We start from the raw sequence: 16626 nt of genomic DNA, 5'->3' as shown, positions 1-16626 counted from the left end.
TAGGCAAGTCTCTGTCCTAGGCCAGGCTGGGGGTACCTAACAGCCCCAGATGGAACCTCCCCCCTCCAGCCCCGGCAGATGGGAGGCTATTTTTTAACCAACCCCACAGGAAGAAGAAGCCAGAAATGAGCTTGGGGGGTGGCGGGGGGGGTTAACCCAGGTCCCTGGGGACCCCTCCTATTTGCATCCTCTTCTCCCGCAGCAGCCAGGGAGCTAAGTGGACTTCACCTGAAGTTCCCTGAAGCCTTCCAGAGCTCCCAGCAGATCAGGCTGCTGGATCTGGAAGGTGCCCTCGTGGTCCCCATGTGATGGGAGGGAAACCGAAGCCCAGAGGGGTTGGGCCGGGCCTGCCTTCCTCACTGCTTCTCTGCCATGTGCTCCCACCTCCTCTGCCTCTGCCTTTCTGGGGTGACCCAGAGTGGGACCTTCCTGCATGGCCTCAGTTTCCCCACTTGTAAGGTCCCCTCCGGGCACCTCTGAAGCATCTCCCAGCTGGAGAACCTCCTTCTGAGCTGGGGCCGCCACTCTGTCCCATCTGTCCTGGGTTTCCCTAAGGCCGCATCTCTCTCGAAGCATCAGCCACATGGATACGGCCCAGTGGCAGGTGTCTGGGGACTCTCCCCCCTGCCCAGGAAGAGGATGAACTTCCTGGCCCAAGAAGCGGGGACCAGCCTGGGTAGGGCAAAGCTGCTTCCCCTGCGGTCTCCCTCAGACCACACCACCAGATGTCCCCGGGTCCCCACAGTCAGGGGTTCCTGAAAAGTCGGGTGTCTGTCACAGTGGGTGCAGCCTCTGATGTGTGTTTGCCTCTGTGAGTGGGGGTGTGGGGAGCATGGGGGGTGGTGGGCACACAGCCTGGGGGCCTAACGTAGAGAGAGGGTGTCAGACTTTGGCTGCTGAACTGGGGCAGCTTGTGACGGTGGCCTGACCACACCTACAGCTCCTACCCAGAGCCCTGGGCTGGGACTGGGCTAACCTGAAGGTGGGAGGCTTGTGGGTGAGGGGGGCGCCTGAAGGGCAGGAGTACAGGTGGGGAGGGGCACAAGTGGAGGGGGTACATGTGGGGAAGGCGTGCCCGTGGGGGATGGATCACGGGAGGCAGTGGCATCTGTGGGTGAGGTTACTTGTTGGGGAGGGGTGCATGTGGGTGAAAGCACAGCCCCAAATGCCATCAGGGCCCCAAGGAGCTAGGACCCCAGTGAATGCTTGCAGGCAGCTGACTCTGACTTACCTCCTTCTTATTGTCTATTTCAAACAATACCGTTAATAAATAACGTTAACTGTGTTAGTCGCTCGTGCTCAATCGCTCAGTTGTGTCCAACTCTTTGCGACCCCGTGGACTGTAGTCCACCAGGCTCCTCTGTCCATGGGATTCTCCAGGTAAGAATACTGGAGTGGGTTGCCAGGCCCTCCTCCAGGGGATCTTCCTGACTCAGGGATCGAACATGTGTCTCCTGCATTGGCAGGCAGAGTCTTTCCCACTGAGCAACTGGGGAAGTCGCTCAGTCATGTCCAACTCTTTGCAACCCCATGGACTGTGTAGCCCACCAGGCTCCTCTGTCCATGGAATTCTCTAGGCAAGAATGCTGGAGTGGGTTGCCATTCCCTTCTCCAGAGGATCTTCCAGACCCAGGGATTGAACCCAAGTCTTCTGCATTGCAGGCAGATTCTTTACTGTCTGAACAATATTAATTGAGTGTCTTATATAACACACCCCTGTCCCTGTGATACAAGTAATATGAGTGCAATGAAAACCTTGGAGAAATACAGAAAAACCACCTAAAAAATGTTAAAGCTGGAAATCTTAGCATCAAAGTAAATACCATGCATCTTTGAGGAGGAAGGAGTTGGCAGAGCTTTTTGATATCACCTTAGTTCTCACACCCTGAGCATTTCGCTGGGGCTACGGGCAGAGCTAAGCACTTGAAATATTATCTTGGTTAATTCTCTGAACTGTTATTTTCCCTCTTGTCCAGATGAGGAAAATGTGTGAAAGGGTGGTTAAATATATCCCATGGGGAGTAAGTAGCAGAGCTGAGATTCAGACCCAGGGCTGGCTAATTTGAAAGTGCAGATCATCCCAGGGTTGGGATCCAGGGCTTGGCTCCTCTGGGAAAACTGTGTTCCCTTATTCATTCCTCCAGAGGTATTTACTGAGCCCTCCTAGGAATCCAACCTAGCTTACCACTGGGAACCTGGCTGTGAACAAGACAGGCCCTAATCGGAGCCCCACATAGTCACAGACTGAGCCCCATCCCTGACTGAGCTGTAGTCCCTCCTCGCCTCATCAGCTGGGGCCTTGTGAGCTTATCAAGGAGGGCCACAATGTGTCCAAAGGCGAGGCCAGGTGCCTGCCTCACTCGTCCCATTGTCTGCTCAGGCAGGGAGAGCCTCAGGAGCCCACCCAACGCCCCAGGCCCACTACTCTGGGCCAAGCCCCCCAACCTGGGGCAGGGGGGAGAGAAACCCAGCTTCCATCCTGCCTCGGCTGAATGGCAAGCCTCCACTCAGAGCATGGGGCCACCCTGGAGTCTGAGCTGGCGTGTACCCCCAGCAGCCCCTTTTAGCCAAGGATAAAGTTATTAGGAATGTCAGGAGGCAACTGTAGAGCATGAAACACAAGTGTGGGGACCTTCTGAACTTGGAGCACTGTGCCATCCATGGGTGGCAGCCCATGAAGCTGGCCCCGCCTGAGGGAGGGCCCCGCTCAGTCATTCAGCTTCTACCCCAGCAACAAAGCCCCTGACATGCAGGGGTGCCGGGGGGCGTGTGTGGTGTGTATCCAGCATGTGCACTCAGGAGCTGCCTTTTGTGTCCCGTGCTGTGTCCGTGGGGGACCCCGTGGCAGTGGGGAGCAGAGCCTGGCATCCAACCCCAGCTCCACCCCCTACACACGATGTGAACTTAGGCAAGTGACTTCACTTCTCTGGGCCTTACTTTCCTCCTCTGCAAAATGGGGACAAAAATACCAACAGCTTGGGGTTTCAGAGTTAGCAGTGACATCAAGTGCTGAGCCCACAATTTCAGAGGTGACTTGGGGCAAAGGAATGTTCCCCTGGACAAGCAAGGGGGTCCATGAACTGGGGTAGAAGCATGTCTGTGTGTGCTGCTCACCTCGTGTGGGGGACCCAGATAGAAAATTCCAGAGGACTGCTGCAAGATGCCTAGGCAGGAGGCTTGGGGCACAGTGCCGGATCACACAGAACCTGCACAGGTGGGAGGGACTCCAGGGAGAGGAGCCCCGGGGGAGAGGCTCAGAGTGCTCTTAGGAGAGGGGCAGCAGGGTCACTCCCTGCCAAATGGGAAAGGAGCCCTTTGCTTGCGCCGTGTGTGGACCTGGGTCAGCCATCGGACTTTGGCTTGGCTCTTGGAGTGCTCTCTGAGCTCAGCTTTGGCTCAGCTTTCCCCACCTCCGGGCTCCCACGGCTCCATCTCTCAGTTTCCCCAACTATGCACTGATGAAGGAGACGACCGCCATCCATCAAGTGCCTTCTCCGTAGACCACGCGCTGTGTTTTACAAACCTCCCCATCTGGGTTCTCAAATGACCGCTGGCCCATTTCTCAGATGAGGAAACTGCAACCCAGTGAGGGTAATGGCTCACCAGCAAGAAAGCAGCAGAGCCGATTCTGACTGGCTAGGCTTGCACTTTCACTTTTCACTTTCATGCATTGGAGAAGACAATGGCAACCCACTCCAGTGTTCTTGCCTGGAGAATCCCAGGGACGGGGGAGCCTGGTGGGCTGCCATCTATGGGGTTGCACAGAGTTGGACACGACTGAAGTGACTTAGCAGCAGCAGCAGTGGCAGCAGTGTATACATGCCAAACTTAATCTTCCAATTCACCCCCCTGCCCCTCCTTGGTAACCTTAAGTTTGTTTTCTACATCTGTGACTTTATTTCTGCTTTGCAAATAACTTACTGTACCATTTTTCTAGATTCCACGTATGATACGATATTTATCTTTCTCTGTCTGACTTACTCTACTCTGTCTGACTTACTCTACTCTGTCTGACAATCTCTGTGCCCATTCATGTTGCTGCAAGTGGCATTATTTTGTTCCTTTTTATGAGCCCCCTTCATTTCTGCTCGGCACCCGATGACATCTGCCGAACACACGTCGAGAGATGTCCCCCTCATTTCCTGGTTTCTAGGAAATGGCAGAGATGTGAGCAGTGCCCCCCACAGAGATGAGTGAGTGGTTCCACCTCTACGGAAATCATCTCCAGTAACTTGCTTCTACTGCTCAGCTGGTCCCCTGCATTCTCATCATCACTGTCTGATTCAGTCCCCACAGCATCCTGGCAAGGTCAGTAGCATCAATATCCCCATCTTACAGATGAGGAAATTGAGGTTCACGGAGGTTAAATGGCCACACAACCAGCAAGTGGCAGATACAGGAGGCAAACCCACAGCTTCTGATTCTAAACCCCACATTCTTTCTCGTGCACATTGATAGGAGAAGTAAAAATAGATCTCACTCTTTCAGGATCGATCTTCCCTGGTGATATGCTTTTAAAAATCTAAAGCCTCCCCGCCATAGCACTGAATACATTACAAACTTAAATCTTCAGCAGCTTTATTCTGCTTACAAAAAGCAGTTCATGGTGGTTGGGTATAAGACTTATCAAACATTCTGAGTTGGAAAATGAAAAACTTCATAACCTCACCTCAAGAGATAATGTGGGTTGACAGTTGGGCACATAGGTTCTAGGTCTAGATGGTCCAACATGTGCTATTTAAATAAAAATAGTTAAGGTAAAATAATATTAAAAATTCAGTCCTTTATTCAGACTCATTGTGGACCTGGGCCAGCCCATTTCAAGCATTCAGTATTCACACGCAGTGAGTGGCTACAGCGTCAGGCAGTAGAGACAGAACGTTTTCATCTTCGCAGAAAGTTCTATTGAATAGCATCGCTCTAGACTCTTGCAAGACATATCCCAACATATATCATATTGATTATCAATATATTTGGTGAAGTTCCAGAATATATCATAAGTCTCTGTATGGCCTCACCTGTAAAGGGAACAACCCTCTAGAGGCAAAAAAAACAGACACAGGGGAAGAGAGTCTAGACTGAAATACACTGAATGATAGCGGTTTTCTCTGAGTGTTGAGATTACAGAATTTATTTTCACATTTCCTAGGTCCTTCAGGTGATCAACAACCTAAAATGCAGGAAGGGTGGGCATTTGGTGAATTCATATTTTCCCTAAAGTTCTTGCTGGTTCTAAAAGCTTCAAGGGATGTGCTTACATAAGACTTCATTTATTATTATTTTTTAAATTGTGGACACATGAAGAATGGAAGCCTGCACAAGTCAAAGGTATGAAGCACAAGGAGGAAAAGCAGACAGAGGTTCACTTTCAGCCCAGGGTCCCTCCTGCTCAGGGCTGTTCTAGGCAGGTCGGCTTCACACAAATGCAAGCCAAGCAGTCACAAAGGGTCCCTTGTTTAGAAGAGCCCCCACTGGGACTTCCCACTGGGTGGTCCAGTGGTTAAGAATCTGCCTTCCAGTGCAGGGGACTCGGGTTCGATCCCTGGTCGGGGAACTAAGACCCCACATGCCTCGGGGCAACTAAGCTAGTTGTGGCTGCAACCTCTGAGCCTGCACACCACATCTGAGACCCAATGCAGCCAAAAATAAATAAATAAATATTTTTTAAAAAGAAGCAGCAGAGCCCCACTCTTGGTTTCATTCTCGGTATTTTGCCATCCGTACATTCTTAATGGTTTTCAAACAAGGGGCCCTGCATTCTCCTTTTGCACCATGTCCTGCAAAGTTGTTCCATGGGCACCGGTCCCGGGATTCTCCCCGGAATGGGTCTCGTTTTGGCTGCTCTAAACCGTCGACTTGTCCTCGTCAGACCACAGACGAGCCCATCCATGGCGCACTCTACGTGCCTGAGAACAAGTTTGCTTTAGTTACTAAGATGTGTGTCTAGAGAGTGATAAAAATAGGACTTGCAACCGGGTGCAGGAGGGCCCCTGTGGTCTCTACTCACACACAGGAGCTCAAGGCGCACGTCTACACTGGCCTATTTCAGAGACAGCAGCCCGGTGCATCACGGGATGCTGTGCCCCACATCACCGCTTCGCTCGGATCCTGCCTGGACCCCACTGCCTTGAAGGCCATGCCCAGCCTCTAGGCTTGGCTTACCTTCCTTCTAGCGTCTTCTCCCTCCACATCGCTGCAGGACCCCCCAGGCCCTCTCATCTCTAAGCAAGCGTCTCTACAAGGTCCTTCTGCCATATCTTTGCTGATGCCATTTATTCTCCCTGGAACACCAACGATCCTCCCTTCCAAGATCTGTCTATCCCAGATCCTATCCTTTCTGGGAAGCCTGGAAGTAAGTAAGAAGGGCCTGAAGATACTCTAGTAGCACAGAAGAGAATATGGATCACCTTGCCTGGAGGAATCAGGGAGACCTCCATGGAGGTGGCAAGCTGAGACCTTAAAGAAGCGATGTCTGCCAGGTAGAAAGGAGACTTTTGTTGGGTTGGCTTTGATATCAGACAGATTCTGATGTGAATTTGGGCTTTGGTGGTTACTAGCTGCGTAACTAGTTGGGTTAGTTACGTCCCTTTGCTGGGCCTCAGTTTCTTCATCTGTAAAATGGGGGTGACATCGATCGCACCTACTACATGGATTAGAGATTAACTGATTAAAATGGGAGCTCCCACAGTGCCTGGCACACAGCAAGTCATTAACAAACATGGTTCCCATCTCCCTTCCTTAGGGTCTTTCTTCTATTGAAATGTTAGTTTCAGCCCATCACCTGTCGGTCTGCCTCTGTTTGTTCATCTCTGCAATGAAGGTAGTGGTGCCCGGCACACGGAGCTGTGATGAGGATTCAGCGGGGTAATGGGAACATTTACAGAGATCCCAGGAGGCTGAGATTCTATATCGATAGGAAGGGCATCAGCCAAAGAGGTGCTGGCCTTTCTCACTGGGGCATTTTCCTGAGAAAAACTCTTTCCATACATCACGGGCTCCAGGAGGGCAGGCAGTGTTGTCTGTTTGGTCCGCTCTTGAATCCTCAGTGCCCAGCACAGTGTTTGGCGTGCAGATGGTACTCAGCAAATGTCCACTGAACAGCACCAGCTGGCCCACATCGCACCCAGGTACTGGGCACTGGGCATGGGAGAATCCAGGGAAACCAGCCCTTCCCAGGGAACCTGTTTTCAGACTGGGACCACGGTACAGGCCACTAGCATTTCCTGAGCACCTGTTACGTGTACGGCTCCGCCTGGCCCAGGGCAGACCCTCGCCCCACTGCCAGGTGGGAGAGAGCCCGGGAGGAAGGCGACGGGCAAGGGGTGTGGGGAGAGGAACAGAGACCAGGGCCGGCCGGCGGGGTCTTGGCTGGACGGGAGCAGACTAACCCCAGGCTGCAACCCCGACTGACAGGGGACCCAGTTCACCTGCTCCTAACAGGGTGGGGCTGCCCCTTCCTCTTCTTCGTTTTGAAAAACTAAAGTTCCCCCCCACTAAATTTATAAGCAATACGTGTTCAGTGTTTAAAACTTTGGAAAACCAGGCGTCCCTGGTGGCTCAGTGGTAATGAATCCTCCTGCCAATGCAGGAGACCTGGGTTCGATCCCTGATCCAGGAAGATCTCACATGTCCCAGAGCAACCAAGCCCGTACGCCACGACCATTGATCCTGTGTCCTAGAGCCCGGGAACCACAACTACTGAGCCCACCTGCTGCAGCTACTGAAGCCCACTCGCCCTAGAACCCTTGCTCTGCAATGAGAGAAGCCACCCCAATGAGAAGCCTGCACACCACAACTAGAGAATAGCTCCTGCTTGCCTCAACTAGAGAAAGCCTACTCACAGCAACGAAGATCCAGCATGGCCAAAAATAGATAAATAAAAATTTTAAACATTTTGGAAAACCTACAACCATCAAAAGAATTAGAAATAAATGCTCCTCACTATCATTGCATCATGTAGCACAAACTACAGCATTTTTGTGTTTTCCTTCCAGTCTTTTTTCTAAGGCGGACTTGTTCCCACAGGTGGTGTCCTCCGCCCTCTGGGAGGGGACATGGCTGCTCTATAGGGGAGAACCAGGCTCAGTGCCGTGAACCCTTGCTACCTAGGACATGGGGCTCCTTGCTCCAACCATCTTGTCCCTGTTGCATCTTGCTGGCCAGAGCTGTGGGTGGGGGGCTCCCTCCATGGGGGGCAAGGAGGATGGAAGGAAAGTCCTCAGGGGGGGCACTTCTCAGGGCCATAGTGGCGTGTTTGTCTTTAGCCACAGGGCACCTGGGCAAGTTGAGTCTGAGGCAGGGGCATGACCAAAATGGACCTTCCTTCTCCTCCCCATCCCCTTTCCTTTCACCCCTTTCATTTGCGCTCCCCAAGTTTTCCTTCCCTTATGTCTTCTGCTTCCTCTACACCCAGCCATTGTTCTCCTCTTTACAAAGGTGAGCAGATCCCTGAAATTACCCTGCATTCTAAAAAAGCCCAGTGGGCAGCCCTTCACCCCAGAGGGGCCAAACGCCAGGGAGGAATTTCAGTCAGATGTTCTAGAGGGGGCTAACTTCGGTCACCTCAGCAAATCATAAGTTATGGGCATCCGCCCACACGTAAGTCTGAACCTTTTGCCAAAAACACTTTTCCCAGACGCAAATGAAAACCCCAAAGAGGAACCTAAACCTTCACACGGCTGTGCCGATTGGACATGAGAGCTCAGACTCCCACCAGCAAGCGTTGTTTCAAAGAACGAGCCAGACGGTGAAGAGGAAGTAAGGGGAGAAGCTGGAACCCTCCTGAGAGTCTGTGTTGGTCCATCCATTCACTGGTCCTTTCAGCCCCCACCACTCCCTCCTCTAAGCCCAACCTGCTCCCAGGAGCACTCCCCTTGCCAGGAGGAGGGTAGGGCACTCCTGAGGCCTGGAGAGGAGAAGGGGGGGAACCCAGGAAGGCTCCCCAGAAGGGGAGGTCTTTAGACTGGGCCTTGAGAAGAGAGAGGTGGGTTTCTCACCTTCCCCATCCAGTTCAGAGTCAGACTCTTGCCCAGGAGGAACAGGAACACTAAATAGTCATAATTTCCATAATTGGGGAGATCTTGCCTCTGCGCCAAGCCCTGTATTAAGCATGCAATATACATGAGCTCATTAACCCACCCAGCATGCCTTAAAGTGGCTACCGTTTGTTCTTCCCATTGTACAGATGAGAAAACTGAGTTCAGAGAGGCCACACTTTACCCGTGGCCACATAGCAAGGAAGAGGCGGGACCTGGCTGCCGCCTGGGCTTGTGACTAACTGCATTTCATATTGGCTCTTCTCCATTCCCGTCTCTTGGAGCCATTGACAAGGGGCCTGACGGTCCTTCTTACAGGCTCCCTGCACTTTCCTCTCCAGCATTAACACCAGGGGTCAGTGTTAGAGACAGAGCTGGGGGTTGAGACATGGGAATGTCAGCAAGTGGCAAGTTAGCGAACGGGTCGGCGCACAGGGCCGAGAGTTTCGAGGAGGTGGCCATGCCGAGCGAGCACTCACTATAGACCAAGTGCCATGCAGGCCTTCAGGGCAGGGTTGACTCCTCTCTTGCAACCACTCTAGCCCCATCTTATGGAGGAGGAAACCAACTCAAAGAAATGAAGTCACATGTTGGGTCACCCAGCTAACCTAACAGCTTCAACCTGGCCTGACTCCTGAGCTACGTGTGAGGTTGGTCCCCAAGTGGCTGGGGAAAGTCGGTGTTCCTGCTGTGTCCGGGCCTCACACAAGACCACACACCTCTCAGGACCTCAGTTTCCCCATCTATAAACCAAGGCGGAGGTGCTCTGCCTGCCAGCTCCAACGTTTCTCCGGAATTCACTCACTGTTCTTGCTTCTCACCATGTCTCCAGGTAGGACAGTCTCGCTCCCAACCCGGCTGTGTTCCTCCAGGAGGTGCCGTTTCAAGGAGGGTGGGATGGAAGACTCGGGCTCCAAATCCACTGAGGGGGTCAAACCCTTCCTTCCCACCTCCCTCTGCCCCCCTAACTTCCAGCAGGTAAGGCAGGCTACTGGGCACCAAGGCGCGAGTGACTGACTGAGGCCCAGGCCAGCCTGGGTCTGAAGCACCCAGGAGGCCAGGGAACCCTGAGGGCCGCAGGGTCCTGAGGAATACTGCTGGCAAGAGGGGATGGGTGAGCTCAGTCTTGAAGACTGGGTGACGTTCCTTAGCTGCCAGTGGGGCACCCCCCTGCTTGGTGGGTTTGAGGAAGGGTCTGTAGACCAGGTATCCCCAGGAGATGGCTGGAGGACCAGCATCCTTCTGCCCCACTGAACCCTGAGCCCGGACTCCAGTGTCCCTGTCGATGAAGGCATCCGGACTGGCTCCCAGGTGAGGATGGGGCGGGGTGAGTGGGGGGGTGCCACTGCCTTCCTGCTCTCAGAGCCTTCTGGAAGGTCAGGCCCTGTTGCTTGGGGGCATCCGACTCCTGGCCCCCATCTCCCCCGAGAGGCCCCCCCCGCCCCCCGAGTAGCCGAGGAGGCCTCAGCTTTGATGCGGCCACCTCCAGGCCAGGGTGTCAATGGGCTCTCTATGTGACCAGTGGGGCTGCTGGGGGCCGCCGGCCGCCGTCGTGGGCACGGGTGAGGCCTGGACACACAGTCCCACTGTGTGGGGCCGCCTCATGCCCGCCCAGACCCTGTGGCCAGTGGGGGGACTCCCAGGAATGCCCTTCCTGCCTGGGGGGTACTTTGGACAGGCAGGGTGGTCTGGGGAGACGGGCGTGTGCAGGGCGGCCTCAGGAGCCGCCGTCAAAGGGGCTCCGCAGAGGTGGCGCCAGGCAAGCGCCGGAGTGGGTGTGGGTGGCTGGCGGTCAGTCCCTTCATCTCCCGGGGCTGTGGGGGAGGGGAAGCCGCCAAGGGCACGCTGCTCGGGGTGACCAACCATCGTGGGGTGCCCGGGACTCGGGAGAGTCCCCTGTTGTTTGCCCACTGCCTAGAGCTGAGCAAAGGACACAGTGAGTGACCTCTCTGGTCTGAGCAGCTGCCCCACTGGCTGGTGACCTCTGAGTCAGACTCTGCCCAGGGCCATTCTGTTCACCCCCTGCCTCTGCACAGGCCTGGCTGACACCTGAGAAGCCATTTCCCATTCCTTCCAGGTGTCTTCAGGCGCAGAGCTGCCGGTCAGCTGCCCACCGCTGTTCGGAGAACCCCAGCCAGACAGGCCCATCCTAGTCCCCTTCCAGCAGCTCATCCCTCATGGTGCCCCCCAGCCATCCCAGGAAGCGCCTGGCATCAACACATCCTTTGCTGCTTCCCCACCTTGCCCCTTGCCTGGGACATCCTTTCCCCGTTGGTCACCTCCTCAGCCTGCAAGGCCCAGCTCCAGCAGAACTGTCTGGCCAGTCGCCCTCTCTGATCCCCCAGCCCTCTTGTTCTTAGTTCCTTATAACATTTATCCCATCCCGGTGCAATTTTCAGTTCACCATCTCTTTCTACACCAGACCGTGACTTCTTCAAGGGTGGAGAGCCTGACCTAGTCACCCTTGCAGCTGAGCTCCCAGCACAAGGCCAAGCTCAGGATAATTTGAAAAATGAAAACGTTTAGCAAGCGCTTACTCTGTGCCAGGTACCCTGCTTGTTTAATTCTCTCCAGAGCCCATGAGGTTGGTGTAATCATCGCTCCCATTTTACAGATGGGGAAACAGGTACGGAGAGGTGAAGCAACTTGCCTCGGGCTATGATGCTCTGAAGGGCGGAGGCAGGACTTGAGCCTGGAGTGTCTGATTCCAGAACCCAGCCTGAATCTCATTATCTCCTCCTTGATGAGCGTATGTGGAATTACTGAGTCGGGGAAAACCTCTACCTCCCTGCGATTCCTGCATGTGGCAGTTTAGACCCATTTCCTCCAGTTCCCTCCCTGGAGGGGCGCCCTCCCTGAGTGTCCTGGGGAGGGTGCATTTTGGGGGTGCTATGAGGGGGGCCTGCTGCAAGAGGACACCCCAGCGGGTGCAGAGATAGGCCTCGGGGGAAGATCCAGAATGAAGGTGCTGGCCCTCCAAGGGCTGTGGACAGGCCCCTGGGCATTCCCAAGCCATAGCCCCGTTTGTCCAGTGGGGACCCCAAGGCCCAGAGACCGGGCGGGACTTGTCCATAGTCATGCAGTGTGTTCTTAGGCCTCAGCTTCCCCATTTGTCAAAGAGAGGATTCATACCCCTTCTCCTCCCTGGGAGAATCCTCGGGAGAAGAGATGGGAGAAGGTGGAGAAATGCACCCCAGGAGCCCCCTTCGCCCCCTCAGTGCCTGGGATTCTGCCATCAGTCTGCCAGCTCTGTGGGGTAAGCATCGCCCTCTTCTCGTCCCCTCCTCACCCTCTAACTCAGGTGGGGATCAAACGCCTCTCCACGCTCTCCCCATCCTCCCAGGTGGCTCAGTGGTAAAGAATCTGCCTGCCGCTGCAGGGGACACAGAACACCCAGGTTCGATCCCTGGGTCGGGAAGATGTCCTGGAGGAGGAAATGGCAACCCACGCCAGTATTCCTGCCTGGAGGATCCCATGGGCAGAGGAGCCTGGCCAGCACATGTGCACGCACGCCAGGCTCTCCCCAGACCTCGTCATCACAGAGAACTGAGAGGAGTTCTGGAATCCAGAACCCAAGTCGAAAAACCTCTCAGGAGGTGGTGATGTCCTGAGACCCGCTTGCTCTACCACTTCCAGCTAAGGAACTAGGCCCGTAGGCCTGAATTCAGGGCCTCCATGGACTCGGCAGGTCCTTTCACTGACCTCTAGCTAAAGTTTAGCATCTTTTTTCCACAGTGACTTTGTCGCCCGTGGAAATCGCAGACATCCTTCAGTCTCCTTAGGGCTGTCACGATTCTCCTGAGATACTGTGTATGCCCTTCCCTGTCGCATCACGGCCCTTACTGTCGCCACTGAGAGGCCCGTGGTCACGGTGTCACACACTGGCTTTTTTTATAGTTTGAAGACAGCGTTTCTATAGATCTGAGGTTTGTTTTTTTTTTTTCATAGTTCTTTGTATTTTGTTTTATGCATTTAAAAATACGATTCTGAGGCGTCCATAGGCTTCCTGAGAGTCCGCAAAGGTCCCCGGCTTCCGGCAGGTTAAGCATGGATTAGCATGGAACGAGCGCTGCAGGACCCCAGGGTTGGATCTCTCTGGGGACAGAATTGGGAAACCTCTGGAGACAAAATTTGGGAGGCAGATCCATCTAAGTGAGTGGGAACTGTTTGGGGGGATAGAACTGGGCAAGACAGGGGGCCAGATGGTGTGGACAGGACATGGAACTTCAGGGAAAGCTTCAGACGGCAGACAGAGCACCCCACCCCACCCCCACCCTAGCTTACCAGATCACCCTCCAGGGATCAGCACGCTCTACCGGGCAGGCTCCCAGCTCTGTGCACACAGCCAGCCCAAAGCCACCAGCTGTCCCCTCCCTCTCCCTCCAGGTCACCTCTACCATCTCTCAGGAGCCCACCCTAGGTGGGTGGCCCTTTAGTCCCGGCTCCTAAATTTCCTTTGTTTTGAGCTCAACGTTTCTCCATCTTGCTCACGGAGAGAGAAGTACAGATTACAAAGACCCAGCAAATGGTTTTTATAAACTCCTATTTTCTTGCCACAGCACTGCCTTTAATTAGCTCGCAGGACTACAAAGGGAGCAGCGTTATAATAGGAGCCGCTGGAAGGAAGGAGCCCACGGCGCTCGGCTCCCAGACCCAGGGCTGTTGCTGGTCACCGGCCACAAGCAGGTTTGACAGGAGTGCCCCCACCACAGGGACGGCAGCCCCCACAAACCGCCTCTCCCCAACTCAGCCCCCCGACTGCAGCCGCACAGCCTGCTTCAGCCCCTCTCCAGGCAGGAGGGAGCGCGTCCAGCCCTCAGACAAGCCCGTGCAGAAGCCTTTGAACAATAAGCACTCAAATGTGCCTCGGTCCCTGCACAGAGCTGGCTGCCCAAGGACTGGCTTGGAGTCAGTCCACAGCGGGACAGGCAGATGGGCAGATGGACAGTCAGACCGGTACTGCATCTCAGCTGACCACCTCAGCAGAGCAAAGGCAAGGCCTGGACCCCAAACCCTGGAGTTCTGGCTTCCACTCCATCCCTCTATTCCAGAGGAGAAGTCATCCCAGTGTACAACCCCGAGGCCCTGCCCTCACACACAGGCCATTCCCAGCCTCAGGCAATCAGAATGTCACAGCCAGAGGGGCCTTCATTTGAGGCACAGAGACGTTAAGTAACTTGTCTAAGGCTGCCCAGCAGGGTAGCCACTGATCTTGGCCTCAGGGTCTCTTGACCCCTGATCCCAGGTGCCACAGCCCCATCTGGGCTCCCACTAGTGAGGGGGAAGGCAACAGGGTGTTGTCTGAGGCCCGGGCACGTCACCTCGAAGGTCCAGACAGAGGCAGGAACAGTCTCCCCCTGAGTTCTAGCCTCAATCAGAGGTTCCCAGTGGGGCATCTGGGAACTAAATCCTTTTTGAGGGACATGACTTAGACCTCTGGGTCCCTCTAGGCCATATATAGAAACAACTGATTTCTCCCCATGACCAAATCCACAGACCTTCCTGAGGCCTGCTCCCCGCACTCTGATCCAGGCTCAGGGCCACCCAGAGCTGCATGCATTCCAACAAAAGCCTGGACCCCTTTCTCCCTCTGCTTCCCTAGTCCCAGGGGTTCCTCGGAAAATGCAGAGTTAGGGGAAGGTCCTTGGGAAGGTCTCTGAGTCCACCAATGTAAGACTTGCCCACTGCCTGCTCCGCGGCTCTGGGCAGAAGCCGGCTGGGCCCCTGGGGGATGGGAGAATCTGAGTATCTCCCTGAGCACAGGTAGAGGGTCTGAGCACCCCAGAAGGGCCAGGGGCTAGGGTTTCAGGACCCCAGAGCCCCCCGGGGGAGGCAGGAAGCCTCGTGAGGTCACAGGGACACCCCCGTGTCCTCTCCACCTCACGACCCTCGGAGCTCTGGTCTTTGAGGTCTTGAGGTCTCGTGGTATCCATGACCCTCACCACGAACGGTCCCCACCAGCTGAGGATAAAAGTTCACAAAGATGTCCCACTCCAGGAGACCACGGAGGCCACCAAGCCCAGTTCCCACCTCCGGCTTTCAGAAGCCAGCGGATTTAGGTAACCAACCCTGGGCCCTTGAAGGCAGCCAGGGCGGGCGGTGGAGGGTCGTGGTCCGGGGCCTGGCCCCAGCTCCCCACCCAAAAGGGCGCTCATTACTCACCGCGGATGAAGGTCTGCGAGTAGGTCGAGAAGGAATCGAAGATGCTGTTCGATGCCATGCCCTGCTCTGAGGAAGGCGAGGTTTCAGCCCTTCTGAGGGTTGGGTTGGGATAACTTGGTTGGCTGTTGTTTTATTTTTTCCTAGCTACTTTTGAAAATAAAGTGGGGGGGGGTGCCTTTTGTTTGTTTTTTTTCGTCGTTTCGTCCTTTTCGCTCCCCCCCCACCCCCACCTACTGCTATGAAAAAGAAAAAAGGAAAGAACGCGAGAGTGTGTGTGTGAGCGAGAGAGGAAAAAAATCCCCAAGGAAAGTAAGTTTCTGTTTGTACCCAAGAATTTGGATTCCCGGTCCCACAGGAATGTCTCGCCACAAATTTTCAACAGAAGCGTATGCAGAGTGTATCATTAGATGGCGGGAAGGGGCCTTCGGCAGCCAGGGCAGGAGTCGCGGGGCGGTGAGAGCAGAGGCAGCCCAGCACCAGGCGCCACGGGAATGAATGAATGAGGCTCGCCCCCGTCAGAGCTCAGCTCAGTGGGTGCGAGGGCGGCCAGGGGTGGGAGGACCGGGAGCCAACCAGCTCCGGCGCAGGGCCCCCCGAAGGCGGCCGAGGGCCTGGCCTTGTGGTTCTGTGGTTGAGGGACCAGGCCTTCACGGTGTCAACCCAACCTCAGCTCACAGGATGCAAGAAGCCAGCTCGCGGCCTTGGCCCATTGGCTGGGCAGCAGTCACCTGGGCCGTGATGTCACAGCCTCTTAGAAGATCTTGTGGCTGCCTCACTCCCTTTTTAGAAAAAAAAAAAAAAAGAGAGAGAGAGAGAGAGAGAAAAGGGATGGCTTTTATTTGTGGGGCTGGCCTCAGCACGCGGCCCAAAAGCAGAACTGAAAGCGGCTGGGGCAGGAGTGGCTGGCTGGTGGTTTGGATCCTGTGGAAAACTCCTTTTTAATGAAGGCCAGTGTGGGCCCAGGTAGCAGGGAGCCCCAGGAGCCCGGATCCCTCCAGGCACCCCCAACCCTGGGCTGTGGGTGGCTGTCAGCCGGCCATCGTCAACCAATTCAGTCCCAGAGAGGTGTCCACGCGTGTGGCTGGGTGACACTTCGGGGAGCTTTTATGGGAGTTGGGATCAGGCACCAAGGGGGAAATACATGAAGGGGCGTCACCAGCGCTCACGCTGGAGCCCTTGGGCCTCCAGAAAGGGCTTCCTAGGGGCCTGTCAAGGGGCCTTGTGCAGAGCCTGGGGTCTGAGGGCCGCACGCAGTCATTCAAGGCCCTTTGCTCACTTTGCCCACCCATGCATCTCTATGGGGTTCTCTGTTCCAGCCTCATGTGCCTGGACTTGCCTGCCTCTAGGCCTTTCCTCTTGCTCTCCGGTCCCCACTGCCTCCAACCCTCCCGCTCCCCCTCTGCCGGCTCCCAGTGTCCTTCGTCAGCCC

The 16626-nt window shown here is 55.1% G+C and overlaps 1 protein-coding gene across 1 annotated transcript in view; it reads right to left on the bottom strand.

Annotated features, from left to right (window-relative positions):
* RUNX3 (RUNX family transcription factor 3) overlaps positions 1 to 15800 on the bottom strand; it is a 64779-nt gene extending 48979 nt beyond the window's left edge. The window contains exons 1-2 of the mRNA XM_061393102.1: positions 15525 to 15800; positions 15198 to 15263 (exon numbers count right to left, since the gene is read on the bottom strand). Of these exons, the coding sequence (XP_061249086.1) occupies positions 15198 to 15255 (58 nt within the window). The 5' untranslated portion in view covers positions 15256 to 15263; positions 15525 to 15800. The remainder of the gene's footprint in view (positions 1 to 15197; positions 15264 to 15524) is intronic.
* Positions 15801 to 16626: the final 826 nt, after the last annotated feature.

Source organism: Bos javanicus, chromosome 2, assembly GCF_032452875.1.
Source record: "Bos javanicus breed banteng chromosome 2, ARS-OSU_banteng_1.0, whole genome shotgun sequence".
Taxonomy (NCBI): Eukaryota; Metazoa; Chordata; class Mammalia; order Artiodactyla; family Bovidae; genus Bos; species Bos javanicus.
Note: the sequence above shows the minus strand (reverse complement) of the source record. Positions and strands in the feature narration are given on the sequence as shown.